Source organism: Saccostrea cucullata, unplaced genomic scaffold (genome assembly GCF_032062105.1).
Source record: "Saccostrea cucullata isolate Sc308-1 unplaced genomic scaffold, CSIRO_AGI_Scuc_v1 ctg628, whole genome shotgun sequence".
NCBI lineage: Eukaryota > Metazoa > Mollusca > Bivalvia > Ostreida > Ostreidae > Saccostrea > Saccostrea cuccullata.
In genome coordinates, this window is record NW_026927928.1 from 101,857 (window position 1) to 117,500 (window position 15,644).

The 15,644-nt window shown below is 33.0% G+C and overlaps 1 protein-coding gene across 1 annotated transcript in view; it reads left to right on the forward strand.

Moving 5' to 3' along the window:
- The first annotated feature begins 2,506 nt into the window (after nt 1–2,506).
- LOC134275876 (uncharacterized) overlaps nt 2,507–15,644 on the forward strand; it is a 26,027-nt gene continuing 12,889 nt past the window's right edge. The window contains exon 1 of the mRNA XM_062758158.1: nt 2,507–2,561. Within this exon, the coding sequence (XP_062614142.1) occupies nt 2,507–2,561 (55 nt within the window). The remainder of the gene's footprint in view (nt 2,562–15,644) is intronic.

The window sequence follows — 15,644 nt, forward strand, 5'->3', positions numbered from 1 at the left end:
GACCAAAACGAAAGTAGATTTAGATTTGTGTTTTTGTTAAAAATGACTGTATTACTTTTAGTGTATAGAAGCATAAATGTGCATGTGACATCCAAACGCGAGCCAAACAAACAAAGAAAATGATGATTTCCTGTCCATAGACCTAATTAACTTCTTTGTTTATAGCGACTTCAAAAGTATACGACAAAGTTCTTGATGAAGTAGGCTGATACTAAGGTACATTAATTGGTATAGGTATCGTAGTGTTTTAATTTCTTCTTTATTTTGTTGTTCAATTGTAAAAGTTTTACAATAGGTGTTTGAAACTACCTAAATGACCACATTGTACAATGAAATATTGTTCGTAACTACATGTATGCGTTATCGATATATCTAAAAAGTTTTGTGTGTCAAGGTCTATTTTAAACACATCTTATCAGATCTTTAAAAGGGAAAAACACCATCTTACTCCCCCTAATACTTTGCAGCAGTCACACCATTGCATGCAAATAGCCATATCTGAATGTGAACATTACAGTCAGTTCATCAGGTCCGGCACAATCTCTTGATTAAGCTATATAGCTTGATTTAGCTATATAGCTTTATTAAGCTATTCAGAATAGCTTGATTAAGCTATTTTGTCAGACTTTTTTCTCAAATGCGTTATTTTTTCAACATGTGCAAAAAGTCGCACCTTGGTGCAGTGGAAATATTAAACTTTGTTTTCTTCTGAATACAATGCATGTAAAAATCACTCACCAAATTGCGTCTCCTTGAGAGACTTTGTACTCAAAGTTTTAAAAGTTTTGGGGCTATTGATGAGTGACCACACTGTTATTTCTTGAATGAAATTATAAAGGAGGCCAGTTATGGCCAACAGGATAATTGATTAGTAACAGTTCAGCACAATGAGAAGCAATCATACTTACCCACGCCTCACAACACACACAGTTACTCAAACAATGGAAAGTCATATTTTGCTTAAAAGTATTCAACAGCAGCAATGTTAGAACTTTCTGTGATTTAGGTTGTATTTTTGATAGTCCATAGTACATATATGAAGAGTCAAATATTTGCGACTTTTTGTTTATATCTTTCAAAAAACGTTTTTGTGAAAAATTGCATATAAATAGCTTTATCAAGCTATTTTGAATAGCTTAATAAAGCTATATAGCTTTTTAAAGCTATATAGCTTAAGGCCATATAAAATTAATCTTTAGATTCTCATCCCCGCCCGCCCCTCTCAAAGTGTCCCGCCCCGATGTTTTTTATTTTGATTTTTGGGTGTTAATAAAGGTATTTTCGTGTATTTTTATTCAGCAAGAATATGGGTCAAAGTTTAAAGGTTATCTCCCGTCTGCATTAAAAGTCATGTGTCGCTATTTATAGCAAAAGAGCCATGTGAAGAATGGAGAAAAATCGGCAGTAAAAGCAATTTAAATATGTAAGGAAAAGATCATTTGTCAGTATAGAGAAGGCAGAGAAGAAAAAATAGCATAAACACATCTAGATACCATCACTGGCATGAGCAAGTATTTAGATTGACTGATTGTATACTGTTTAAGTCCCTCTCCAGAATATTTCACTGATATGGAGAGACTCACCATTGCCGGTGAAGGGCTGCAAATTTAGGCCTATGCTCGGCACTTACGGAGTTTGAGCAGGGAGGGATCTTTATCGTGCCACACCTGCTGTGACACGGGGCCTCGGTTTATACGGTCTCATCCGAAGGACCGCCTCATTTAGTCGCCTTTCACGACAAGCAAGGGGTTACTGAGGACCTATTCTAACCCGGATCCCCACGGGTGCAAGTATTTAGAGAGATTGTAACTAAGTAAAAATAGACGAGGAAAATGACACCTGGTCAAGTTAAATACAAAATGTATAACGATCTCCAGCTGTGTGTGATTTTGCTTTTAAAAAAAACCAACAACATCGTAGACAGACTTTAAAGAAGGCCTAGATTTTTCAGTAGATAATTATTAGAACATATTTTGCAAAATAAGAAGTCACACATACACAATTTATTGGTATCCCCACCTCATTTGTTCAGGGTGTGCCGTATAATGTGTACTTGATAATTTGTTACTTAACGATAAATATTTCATATTTTCTTTAAATATTTAAAAGAATATGAAAAGAATTAAATCTATTCATATTTGCAATAACATAATGAAAAAATTTGTATGAGGCGTCCATGTTTTGCTGATACGTATAATTTAACAATTATAAAAAATAAAAAATAAAATCCGCCCACCCACCCCCATTTTTTAGCAAATTAGGATGAGAATCTAAAGATTAATTTTACCTGGCCTAATCAAGAGATTGTGCTGGACCTGTTCATTTACTTTGCTTACAAGGACCGGAGAATAAAAGAATTGATGAGTGCTCTATCATTCCAAGAATATCATCGAAGCATTATAAGAATTCAAACTATTGTATAAAATGTGGAGGAAACTTTCCAGTTTTTTTTTATTGTAGTTAACGATGTAGTTGTAATTGTAGTTGATGAAGTAGTTGTATTAGAATGGAGAGAAAAGAAGAAAACATGGATGTGGATGGTCCTGTTCTTCGTAAACAAGGTAAATAAAATTTTAACAAAACCCAGGGCTCTATAAACACCACCTTTTGAACCGCTGTCCTAAGACATCCCTTCTAACGTGTATTATACAATTATTGCATGATAGTGAGGGAGACATGAAGATTTCTTCGCCCATGAAAAATCATATTCCCCGAGGGCAATGCCTGAGGGGAATATGATTTTTTCATGGGCGAAGAAATCTTCATGTCTCCCGAACATTCATGCAATAATTATGTTATTATACCAAATCAAGCACAATGCAGAAGATATTAAAGAGAATCCAATAAATAAAGTTAACATTTGATGAGAACAAAATGAAATACCAATAGGTGTAAGTCACACCACTAGCGTTTCATAAAAAAAAAAAACCCTTCGTGACAAGTCATTCTGATTTACACACTGCAGTGTAGTTACATTCATTACCCACTCATGGAAACACTTTTTCTAACTATTTATACTTTAAGATTTTATATCGACATAATTATTCAAAGATTTAAACAATCGAATTCATTATACTAGTAAATCATCGCATTCGCCGCATTGTGACATCACAATCGGGGAACACTACGTGAAAGACGTTCTGTACACCTCAGTTGATTACATTTAGATGTAGGATAGCGTAGTCAGGCAAGGTGAACCGAATGCCGGAAACACGAAGTTTTTTTTTGCAGGGCAAACACGACGGTCACAAGACTGCTTCAGCCAATCAGATTCCTCTTTACTTGTGTTTATTTATATGAGGTATAATAATGTAATTTGTTATAGCCTTCATGTCCATCCGTCTGTCTGTTAGCTTTTTGTGTCCGGTGTCGAATAATTTACATTCCGGATATATTATGTTCCAACCGGAACCTTAGAATTATGATATTGGTTCCGGCTTTTACTGTAAGTTAGGTTCCGGCTATGGCTACTGTTCACTGTAGGTAAAAGGGGTTCGAAGACTTATCAATGCTATTCATATAAATAGTAAAATACAGATCTGTGTCTTTAATACAGTTCTTCTTCTGTGTTATTTTTACAAATCTTAATACAAATGTATTTGTACTTACGTGCATAAATAAAATCTTGTTGAATTTTATTCAATAGTTTTTAGCGGTGTCTATATTTGATCATATTTTGTCAACATAATTAACATTGAAATAAAAAAAAAAACTTCACCTGATGAGGAAAAATAACCAACAAACAGGAACACCTTTTCTTCAAAATGCTTATAAATTAATTCCCTTTTTAGATCCATCTCCTATTATGTTCTTTTATGTAAATTCATTAATATAGTTGGTTTTACAAGAACGCAACTATGGGTGCAAGGTAATTAAAATATTACCCAATAAGTTTTTTATCATAAATATAAATGATCTATCACCATTATCATCTGATCAGGGTGGTCATGTTTGCTTACGGCGATTCGCATGACTGCGAAATTATTTGTATCGATAGAACCAAAGGCAAGCTAGGGTGTCGTAAAACAGCATGATGGGGCATATCAATGGAAACAAGTTTCCCACTTTCTTTTGTTTACAAAGAATCAAAATTATCAGCTGGAATTTCATGAATTAATATAATATTCAAATCAAATGGATTAATATAATATTCAAATCAAAGACATCAATAAATATGAATGTCTCTGTTAAAAAGACCACATATTCTGACATAAAATGTAAACATATGTATGTCTTACGCCGGTTTAAATCCTGCTGTATCATATACGAAGGTATTAGAGAAAGAAGAAAATTAAAATTAATAGGCAATATTAATTACATGTATAAATAAAGAGTTTAATACGGTGCCTGCATGCCCAGAACGTTTATTATGGCCGGAACAAAACTTATGTTGAGTGGAACATTTATTATGGCCTGGAATCAATATTATAGGTAACTATTTAAGTTCCGGCCAGAACGCTAAGTTACCCGGAACGTTTATTATGTGACACCGGCTCATAACTTGCATACTATCAGGTCAAGAATTATCAAACTTTGTCAATTGATACATCTTGGGTAGAAGGGGTGTCATACATTAAAACAAGGTCACTTTGACCTTTAATTAAGATGGAGATGTCCTGTCCTCAAGATCTGTGATCAAATAGGTGTTTCATAAATCTTTTTATTAGCTCACCTGAGCTGAAAGCTCAAGTGAGCTTTTCTGATCACATTTTGTCGGGCGTCCGTCTGTCTGTCTAGCTGTCTGTCTGTCTGTAAACTTTTCACATTTTCGACTTCTTCTCAAGAACCACTGGGCCAATTTCAACAAACTTGCCACAAAGTATCCTTGGGTGAAGGGGATTCAAGTTTGTTCAAATGAAGGGCCACGGCCTCATTCAAGAGGAGAAAATTGGGAATTAATGAAAATTTGGTGGCATATTTTAAAAATCTTCTTCTCAAGAACCACTGTGCCAGGAAACATAAACTTATGGGGAAACATCCTCAGGTAGTGTAGATTCAAGTTTGTTCAATTCATGACCCCCAGGGGTAGGGCAGGGCCTAAATTACGGGCCAACCAAAGTTTAGGAAAATTCTTTAAAAATCTTCTTCTCAAGAATGACAAAGCCATAATTCCTCATATTTATATGGAAGCATGCTCAGGTAGTGTAGATTCAAGTTTGTTCAAATCATGGCCCCCGGGGGTACAATGTAGGGTGGGGCCAAAATGGCCGACCAAAGTTTTACATAGAAATATATATGAAAATTCTTTAGAAATCTTCTTCTCAAGAATGACAAAGCCATAATTCATCATATTTATATGGAAGCATGCTCAGATAGTATAGATTCAAGTTTGTTCAAATAATGACCCCTGGGGGTAGGGCGGGGCCAAAATAGCCAACCAAAGTTTTACATAGAAATATATATGAAAATTCTTTAAAAATCTTCTTTTCAAGAATGGCAAAGCCATAATTCATCATATTTATATGGAAGCATGCTCAGGTAGTGAAGATTCAAGTTTGTTCAAATCAAGACCCCATGGGTAGGGCGGGGCCAAAATGGCTGACCAAAGTTTAACATAGAAATATATAGGAAAATTCTTTAAAAATCTTCTCAAGAATAACAAAGTCATGATTGATATTAATATAGTTGGGATATTTATATGGAAGCATTCTCAGCTAGTGTAGATTCAAGTTTGTTCAAATAATGACCCCCGGGGGTAGGGAAGGGCCTTAATGGCTGGCCAAAGTTTTACATAGAAATACGTAGGAAAATTATTTAAAAATCTTCTTCTCAAGAATGGCAAAGCCAGAATTCATCATATTTATATGGATGCATGCTCAGGTAATGAAGATTCAAGTTTGTACAAATCATGACCCCCGGGGGTAGGGCGGTAGAGTTATCTTTCTTTATTTCGATGTTCCTGGAGATGTTGCTTGACGGTGAATAATCAAATGAGATAGATTTGCCTGGTCTGGTCATTAAAAAGAATAGTCCTGGTGTTTTGAAACATTTCATTTTGAAGCATATTAGATAACAAAGATTTAAAAGGTCCCAAACTTAAAAATATTCTACTTTCACTTTGGATCGAACCGGGGTTACAACTTCGTCAACGAATCGTTACAATTTGTAAACCTGAGATTTATAGTAAATATTTCTTTTGTTTACAATATATATTTAATCGAAAATTGCACATTAAATGAAAACTTGGTATTGCCTTTATACTGTCAAAGCAAATAAACGTCCATTGTTTTGAAAACATGACTTGTTGCCGTCCTAGAAGTAAACAAAAGTTACCTCTCTTACGTCACAAGTGCTATCATTTGGCGCACTTTTTAAAAACAATTTTCTCAAAATTCTAATATGAATTAATATTTTTTAAAAATTCTGGTTAATTTTTTCGATAAATAATGTTTCTCTTTAATGCTTAAATATGAATTTTACTCTTATTTCACACAAATTAAACAGAAATAATGATTTGAAATTTGAGGGCGAGACAGCCCCTTGACGACGGGCCGAGACAGAGATATCTCAGCCTTGAGGGCGAGACAGCCCTACTTCCAAAGCGCTGTATCGCCAAGTCCAAAACGCCTGTATCAGGGCTGATACACTACTAGGTATATGATATATAGAAATATATATGAAAATTCTTTAAATATCTTCTTCTCAAGAATGGCAAAGCCATAATTCATCATATTTATATGGAAGCATGCTGATGTAGTGTAGATTCAAGTTTATTCAAATCATGACCCCTGGGGGTAGGGCGGGGCCAAAATGGCCGACCAAAGTTTTACATAAACATATAGGAAAATTCTTTAAAAATCTTCTTCTCAAGAATGGCAAAGCCATAATTCATCATATTTATATGGAAGCATGCTCAGCTAGTGTAGATTCAAGTTTGTTCAAATCATGACCCCCGGGGGTAGGGAAGGGCCAAAATGGCTGGCCAAAGTTTTACATAGAAATACGTAGGAAAATTCTTTAAAAATCTTCTTCTCAAGAATGGCAAAGCCAGAATTCATCATATTTATATGGAAGCATGCCCAAGTAGTTTAGATTTAAATTTGTTCAAATCAAGACCCCATGGGTAGGGTGGGGCCAAAATGGCCAACGGAAATTTTTAACGATATGTATAGGAAAATTCTTTAAAAATCATTTTTAAAAAATAGCAAATCCATGATTGGTTATGGGACTCATTTTGGATTTAAATTTACAATAAAAGCCATTTTCTACTTTTTCCTACCCTTAGTGCTCAGGTGAGCGATGTGGCCCATGGACCTCTTGTTATACCACTACTGATTTTTTCCTATATAAAAGAAAGGCAGGAAAATATGAATAATTCCCTTCTCAGTGAATTGACTAATTCCCCATGCATTAGTTTAATGAGCTTATCCCTGCTTCAGAAACTAATTCTCCAGATATCCGTAATCCTCTAGATTTCACCTTTGTATCTGTCTAATATGTTAATGGACTAATTCCTCGTGCGATAGTCTTGAGGCTAATTGCCCGCCATTCGTAATCCTCTATTTGTATCAGTATAATAAAACAGTTAAAAAGTATATCATTGAGGGAGTTAGCAAGATTCCAGTTTCCCAAGACCAGGACTATTTCCCTTCTTATTAACTCCCACAATGATATACTTTAACTGTATAATATATCTGATGGGATTTGGGCAAAGGAAACAGCATCATATAAAAATCTTGTTGACTAGCTAGCATCATATAAAAACCTTGCTGGCTAGCTAGTCTATATAAACTTTGAAGATAAATTTGTTGTGAAATAATTCAGACTAATTTTATATTGTACATGTTGTATAGTATAATTCAAACTTAATAATACTGGTATATTATGTAATATTTCTTAATTTTGATTTTAATATCTTTGCAACAAATTGCAGAGTCATGTCTCGCTAAGATGACAATATTTATATAGTTAAAGAATAATCATAATTTGTTTGATGTTTTATTAGGCTGTAGCATTGTTAATCAATCATAAACTATACACTAAACAAAGCTTTAAATGGGCATTAGTTAAGTTCTAGCACAACCACATGAAAAATATATATCATTTGTTTTAATTAATACCTTCACTTCGGGATATGTATACATTATATGGCCAGGAATGGAACATTATTTAAAGAATGGGTGGACTTAACTGGCCAGAAAAAATGCCGCAAATTTATGTTCCATAAAATGTTGATTTTTTTCCATCATATAAACCTCCGATATCTTAACTGTGTATTTATGGTACGGATGTGAATTTAAAATGCTCTTTTAGAGGTAAACTAAATAAATATCGAAGGCATGGTGCCTGAAGATTTGTTGAATATCAATAGATAATCAGGGCCACGCATTTTTCATCGTCTGAATACATAGTCAGCGTATGTTTGTCGGCTGTTCTTACGAAAACTGTATGTGTATATTGAAAAAAAACATGTTCCAAACAAACTTCTCGTTTCCATTGTTACGACTTCGATTGACCTGTTAAATATTACAATTCATCACGTGATGTTCACCTGCGAGTGTACTCGTGGAAACAGTTCTTCAACCTTTATTCTTCAACCTGACCTAGATGAAAATCACTATGTTTGGTGCCGTTTAGCACATTAAATATTGTTTTAATTTGGTGTGTCCTCACATTTTTTAAAAAAAAAATCATAACGACATCGCCGTAATATTCCAAACACGTATTCAAATTTCTAGAGAGAGAGATGGAGAGAGAAATGTCAACAATGACACCAATCGATAGCCCCGCCTCCTATTAATATTGATAGCGCGACCTAAAAACCACTCCAGGTACATGTCAAATTCGGGAAGACAACACTAATGTATCGTTGTTTCAATTTTGATTCATGGCAACAAGGCATTGCTTTTGTACATTTGTTTAGCTATGTATCTAAAATAACCATGTATACGTCGCTCTTTCTAGTGGTTGTATTATATTTTGGATTCACTTTATTTTCAACTTGTTACAGTACCCGCATCGTTATTCTTTACAGGATACACGATACCATAAGATACACGCACGATACGATAGGATACACGCACGATACGATAGGATACACGCACGATACGATAGGATACACGCACGATAGGATAAACGCAAAACACGATAAACGCAAAACACGATAGACCTGATAAACGATCTACACGATAGGATAAACGCAAAACCTGATAGGATTGTTTCAAAATGCGGAACGTTTTTTGACAAAACGAAAAGATTATTTTGAATTAAATTTAAAGATTAAAGATTATTTTAATTAAATTATATTTTAATTTAAATACTCGCAGAGCTTCAAATCTTAACTATAAAGTACATTTACTTATTATAAAAAGAACCTGAGATCTCTGTATTAATTTTACAAAAGTTGTTTATTTATGTATATAAAAAATTGACAGTGATTAAATGGATTTTTATAAAATGGAGACTGTATTTTTGTTTTTATTTCTTCTTAAGTGTGTGAATTTTGAAACTCTATAAACAGATTTATTATTTATGAAAAATATATTTTAATTTTTTATCTAATAAATTTATCTACAAGTGCCAAGTTATTTCACGAAAGAAATTTACGCAATAAATTTAATATTTGTATTTAATGTCTTAAGCTTACAATCTGCAATGTATCCAAAAATCGCAATTAAATATTAATATCTTAGAAAATAATACAAGTAGAAGACTGGCCGAAAGAAAGGTTTAAAGAAAACGGCTTTAACAAAATTAATAAATTTAACATGATAGATCTATCAAGAACGAAACAGTTGAAGAAAGTTGAATTTTCTGAATAGAGATCTAAATAATTATTAAAATAATGGCGATCTGCATTAATACATGTAAACTGTGTCATGAGAATATGAATCTGCTACAACTGCACATGTGCGTTTACGCTAAGCTCTGACTTATGTACATGTAAACATTTTACATTACAGATACTTAAAACGTCGTATTTATTAACGAACATTGAATGGTAAAATAATTTCTTCTTTACAATACAGAACAGAAAAATGAATTAACAAATATTAAAAGAGTGAAATGCGACTTTTCCGACTAAATAATTATAAATCATTGCTATTAAACTCTGTGTGTATTGTTTCTAATAATAACGAAAAATAGTTTTAATTCGGCAAATGAATCATTAAACCTTAAACATCATTTTACACTGACCCGGTAATCTCATATTAGGCATATTCGAAGGGCGGTATTTTGAAAGTCCGCAACCAACTAAATTAGATAAACAAGATCTAACCAAATAGCCAAATATAATATTGAATTCTTAAATAAAGTTACATACGTATGGAATAAAATCAATTTATACTATAAATTGATTCGGTGTATTTATTAGTCTTACATGGTCACGGCGGATCAGACGACTCATTTTGTTTTATTTTTTTTAGTAAGATACCGTTAAAAAATTTTGCGAGCTAATTTTTATAGTTTAGAAAGTTAGAACTATTTCATCCGTTTCCACGATCAATGAAATCGTTTCCTAGAATTAATTTTTTCCGTTTTACATAAAAACCCGAAAGTGAACGTACCATAAGCGCAGTATATTTTTTTATGTTTATTAAAAGACTTATTTAGATAAACATAATGGAAACATTGTACGAAATGAAAAAGAATCAACGGAGTGAGTTTAGGGGCTTCATTTCATTAAATTGATTTATTTGAAATTTTTTTAACATTCAAGATGATTTTTTAATCCATAAATCGTACAATTATTTAATGTATTTTGAATTAAATCTTTTATAAAATTGTTCAAACAAGTTAGGAACAAAATCCCGAAAATAAGTACATGTAGATGCGTTTCATTAGAACCAGGTAGTATTCGAGGTTACTAATTGACCCCAGGTGAGAAATTAGTCCAGGTATGTTGACGGTGATTACAAACATACGGACTGAGGTGTCAGTTAGGGGAGAAGGGGGAGGGGGCGGATGACCGCACAGGAAGACAGTGTGCTAATTAGAGAGCCACACATACGTGTCATTTTTCTTGGTAGGAAAGGTCTTCGATTTATTTTGATTTTTGGCATCCCAATGGATAATATTTTGAGTTTAATTCCACGCCGAAAAGGTAAGCTGTTAAAAAACTTCATGTTTTCCCCTGTACATGTATATACATGTATTATTTTTAATCTAATGTCAGATAAAATTAATGAAAATCCACAGGCGCTTGACGTTTTTAACCTTTCTTTTTCCTACTATAATAATAACCAAGGCGTCTCACGTAGCCATCTTGGATTTTTTTCAGGTCAGCTACCTCACCTCGATTTTTAGTCTACAGTATGTTTAAAATAAACAGATACAACCCTTTCCTTGGAGTACTTACCTTAACCATGCCTCCACTTTCGGGCAATCCAACTCAAACCACATTAAACCCTCTGTAATCTTTAAAATATCGCTTCATACTCAGTCTACTGCTACCGACTCGGTAAAAATTTGGAAAAGGGAGGCCGGAAGTTAATGTTAGAACGTCATAATCCAGGAAAGCCCTTTTCTGATTGGTTGATATCTTATTAGTTATAAATATTAAACTTGCGGTAATATTTGAAATAGAAAACGAACTGTTTACATCATGTAAATCTAAAGCATGAAAAATAAAATACACACAAAATAATGGAGCTTGAACAGTTTTACTGGTATGCATCATATAAATACCTAAGTAATCAATCAAATTTAAGCAGAGGAAATTCTCATTTACATAATAACACTTCCGGCCTCCCTTTTCTAAGTTTTTACCGAGTCGGTAGCAGTATACTGAGTATGAAGCGATATTTTAAAGATTACAGAGGGTTTAATGTGGTTTGAGTTGGATTGCCTGAAAGTGGAGGCATGGTTAAGGTAAGTACTCCAAGGAAAGGGTTGTATCTGTTTATTTTAAACATACTGTAGACTAAAAATCAAGGCGAGGTAGCTGACCTGAAAAAAATCCAAGATGGCTACGTGAGACACCTTGGTTATTATTATAGTAGGGAAATTTTTTATTTATAAAGAGAAAGGTTAAAAACGTCAAGCGCCTGTGTGAAAATCTTCTATTTTATAGTAACAGTCATGGTGTGATAAATTGGGTAGAACATTTTCATTGATTATATTTTATAATTTTGATTTCTTTTATTAATTTAGACATATGTCAAGAAATTTATAATTAGCTTCAAAAAAAATAAATTAAAATTTGAACGTATACGACCAAAATCGTTGTTAAAGTCATCTGGATCAATGTCTTTTGTTTTATTATATTTGTAACATCAAGACTTTAAATAATTTAATTTTGACAAAATAAATCATACAATTCGACAAATTATTTTTTAAAGTAATAGACCAGTTGATCGATCTACTTATAATTTCATTTCCGAAAAATAGAGTTACTGTTTAAATTTTACAATTACTGTCTGCTTTACCATGATATAATTATTTTATTTATTTAATTAATTATTTATCAATTAATCAATTTATTCATTCATGAAATAAGCGATTAATTATTTTTTCCTTCTACGCTTTAATATTTATTATATTGATGAAAAAGAAAGGGATAAATCTTTATTTTCTCTTTTTCAGTTGAATTAATCTCATTTTTATTAACAAAACGAAAAAGAAACTCGGAATAGCTCAGTAGTTTCTTTACATAGTGAAGATAAAAAGCGAGGGTTTCTGAATATACATGATAAACGCAAAACATGATACACGATAGAACCTGATAAACGATCTACACGATAAACGCAAAACACGATAAACGGAAAACACGATAGAAAACGCAAAACCTGATAAACGGAAAACACGATACGATAGGATACACGCACGATACGATAGGATACACGCACGATAGAACACGATAGAATTGTAAAGAATAACGATGCGGGTACTGTAGAGTGCAGTCTCAAAAAGATCCAAAATAGGGCGCTAAGTCCACCCATTCTCTGTGTATCAAGGTTAACATGATTTTCCTGCAGTGTAAACTGTTTAGGATAATAAATTGGACAATATTTGATAGCTGTATCATGCTGTGATGGGGCACTTTATTGGGACTAGAACCGGGGCAATAAAAACTGAGAAAAATCATAAGACAAAGCTAAATTCATAATGAATTGACTCTATGATGGTTATTATCACCAAAATTTCTGTTTTGTTATATAGATTGATTGTACCATTATGTTCTTTATACCCAATTGGAGAATTTTTCACTCATATTTAAACGTCATATGCATATACTTGTAAAAAGCTTCAAATTTTGACCTTTTCTTGACACTCAGGGCCATTGAGCAGTGATGAATCTTAATCGGGCTAACCCCTGCGATTACACGGGGCCTCCGTTTTTAAGGTCTCATCTGAAGGACCATTAACTTTCACTTCAAAGTGCCGAGTGCATGGTGAAGGAAGAGTTGCTAGTTGCTACCAATGTTTTATTGACCCCGCCAGGTCAGTTGCAGCAAAAATGAACTTAAAACCTTTTAATTACCTAGCAAATGTTCTACTAAATGAGCTACCATGATGGTTTGTTTTGGCAAGACAGAATATTTTTTCTCAAATAGATAGCTTCAGGAAGTGTTCTTTTTACAGATATCTAATTGCAAATCATAATTTACAATTTTACTTACGGAAAACCATACCAATAAAATATCAAAAATGAATTTCTAAATTGAGACTGCCATCACACCAATTGGCAATTGAAACAGGTAGATATAGTAATACAGAAAGACACTCTAGATATTGGTTTTTTGTGTTCAAATAATGTTGAGGACGAATTTCATTTTATTTTAATCTGTTCTGCTTATGAAATACTAGTACATCGTAAAAAATACTTAAAGTCTTATTATTGGAAAAAACCTTCAATGTTTAAATTGTTGCAACTTTTTAATGTTGAAAATGTGAAAGAATTATGCAACCTAGGTAAATTTATTTACTTCAGCCTAAAGACTAGAGAATACTTGTTAAATTAATCATTTATGTCATATATTTATACATAAGTGTCATATGTTCATAATTATCATATTCTCCTGTAAACCTGCATGTACAGTCATGTTTGTATTTGTTTGTACTGATGAGCTATAAAGCTCAAAGTCAATAAAGAACTTGTTTTATAGAGAAACATGATGTCTTGAGTAACAATTAAGTTAATTAAGTAATTACATTCCTTAATATTTTGGGAAGTGACAAATTGGGAAAATTAATTAACACATTCAATTTGGAAAAAGGTACCTTGTTTGAATTGGATCATTTTAACTAACCCCAATTATAGAGAATAAAGAGCCCTGAAACTACAGTTTATCCATGCTGTCTGTATCAACTGAGAGCAAATGTCTCTGGGGAAAAAGTAAAACTTCCCAAGCAATGATTTTAATGTATCATGAACATGATTAAGTTAGAGAGATTGTTAAGAAATAGATTTTGAAAGTATGTAGTTAAACTCTTTAACTCACTTAAGCCCAAGTGATCTGTCTGTCCATCCATATATTTTTCTATAGCTGTCTGTCTACATGTAGCTGTCCATCTACAACTTTTCACATTTTCAATTTCTTCTCAAGAGCTATACTGGACCATTTTAGACAAAGTAGGTACATGCGTGTCTCTGGGTGAAGAGGATTCTAAATTCTTGAACAAACTGGCAATTTAAGACATCCTCCCAAGGGGAGATAATTGAAAAAAGAGTGGAATGGAGTCATTAAATTTTTTTTCTCAATAACAACTGGACAAGAACAAGAGATGTTTGTAAAACACTTATGCCCCCCTCCCCCCAAATTGGAATTTTTTTGTAAGTCCAAGGGGCATAACTCTGTCAAAAATGGCACGATTGTACCCAAAACAGAACTTGACCTAGATATTAATGTGATATATCTGTAAATTAAATTTCATCTCAGTATGTGCAACGGGTGCAAAGAAAATGAACAGAAACTGCTAATAATTGAAATTTTTCTAAGTCCTAGGGGCATAACTCTGTCAAAAATGGTGCGATTGTACCCAAAACAGAACTTGACCTAGATATTAAGGTGATATATCTGTATACTAAATTTCATTTCAGTATGTGCAATGGTTGCAAAGAAAATGAGCGGAAACTGCTAATAATTGAAATTTTTCTAAGACCATGGGGCATAACTCTGTCAAAAATGGTGTGATCGTGCCTAAAACAAAACTTGACCTAGATATAAATTCATGTGATATATCTGTATACCAAATTTCATTTCAGTATGTGCAACGGTTGCGAAGAAAATGAACGGAAACTAAGTGGACTGACAGACCGACTGACCGACAGACAGCAGCAAAGCAATATGCCCTCCCTTCTTCGAAGAGGGGCATAAATATTGAAATTTATATGAAAGCTTTCTGAAATAGTGTAGACTCAATACTATTCTAATCATGGCCTCAAGGGGTAGGACAAGGCAACAAAATATATGAGTTCAAATTTTAATATTGAAATGTATATTAGGAAAAATCTTGCTCTTAGGAACCATTCTAACAGAAAAGCTGAAAATTATGTAGAAATAGTGTAGATTCTAAATTGTTAAAAAACAGTCCATGGGGTTAGAGTCAGAGCCACAATAGGGAATCAAATTTTTATAAACAATGAAAGACATAGGAAAAATCTAAAAAAAAAAAATCTTCTTAAGAAACACTGGGCCTGAAAAGATGATCTTTGTGAAACCTTCATGAGGTTATTTAAATTAAATTATTAAATTTAAACA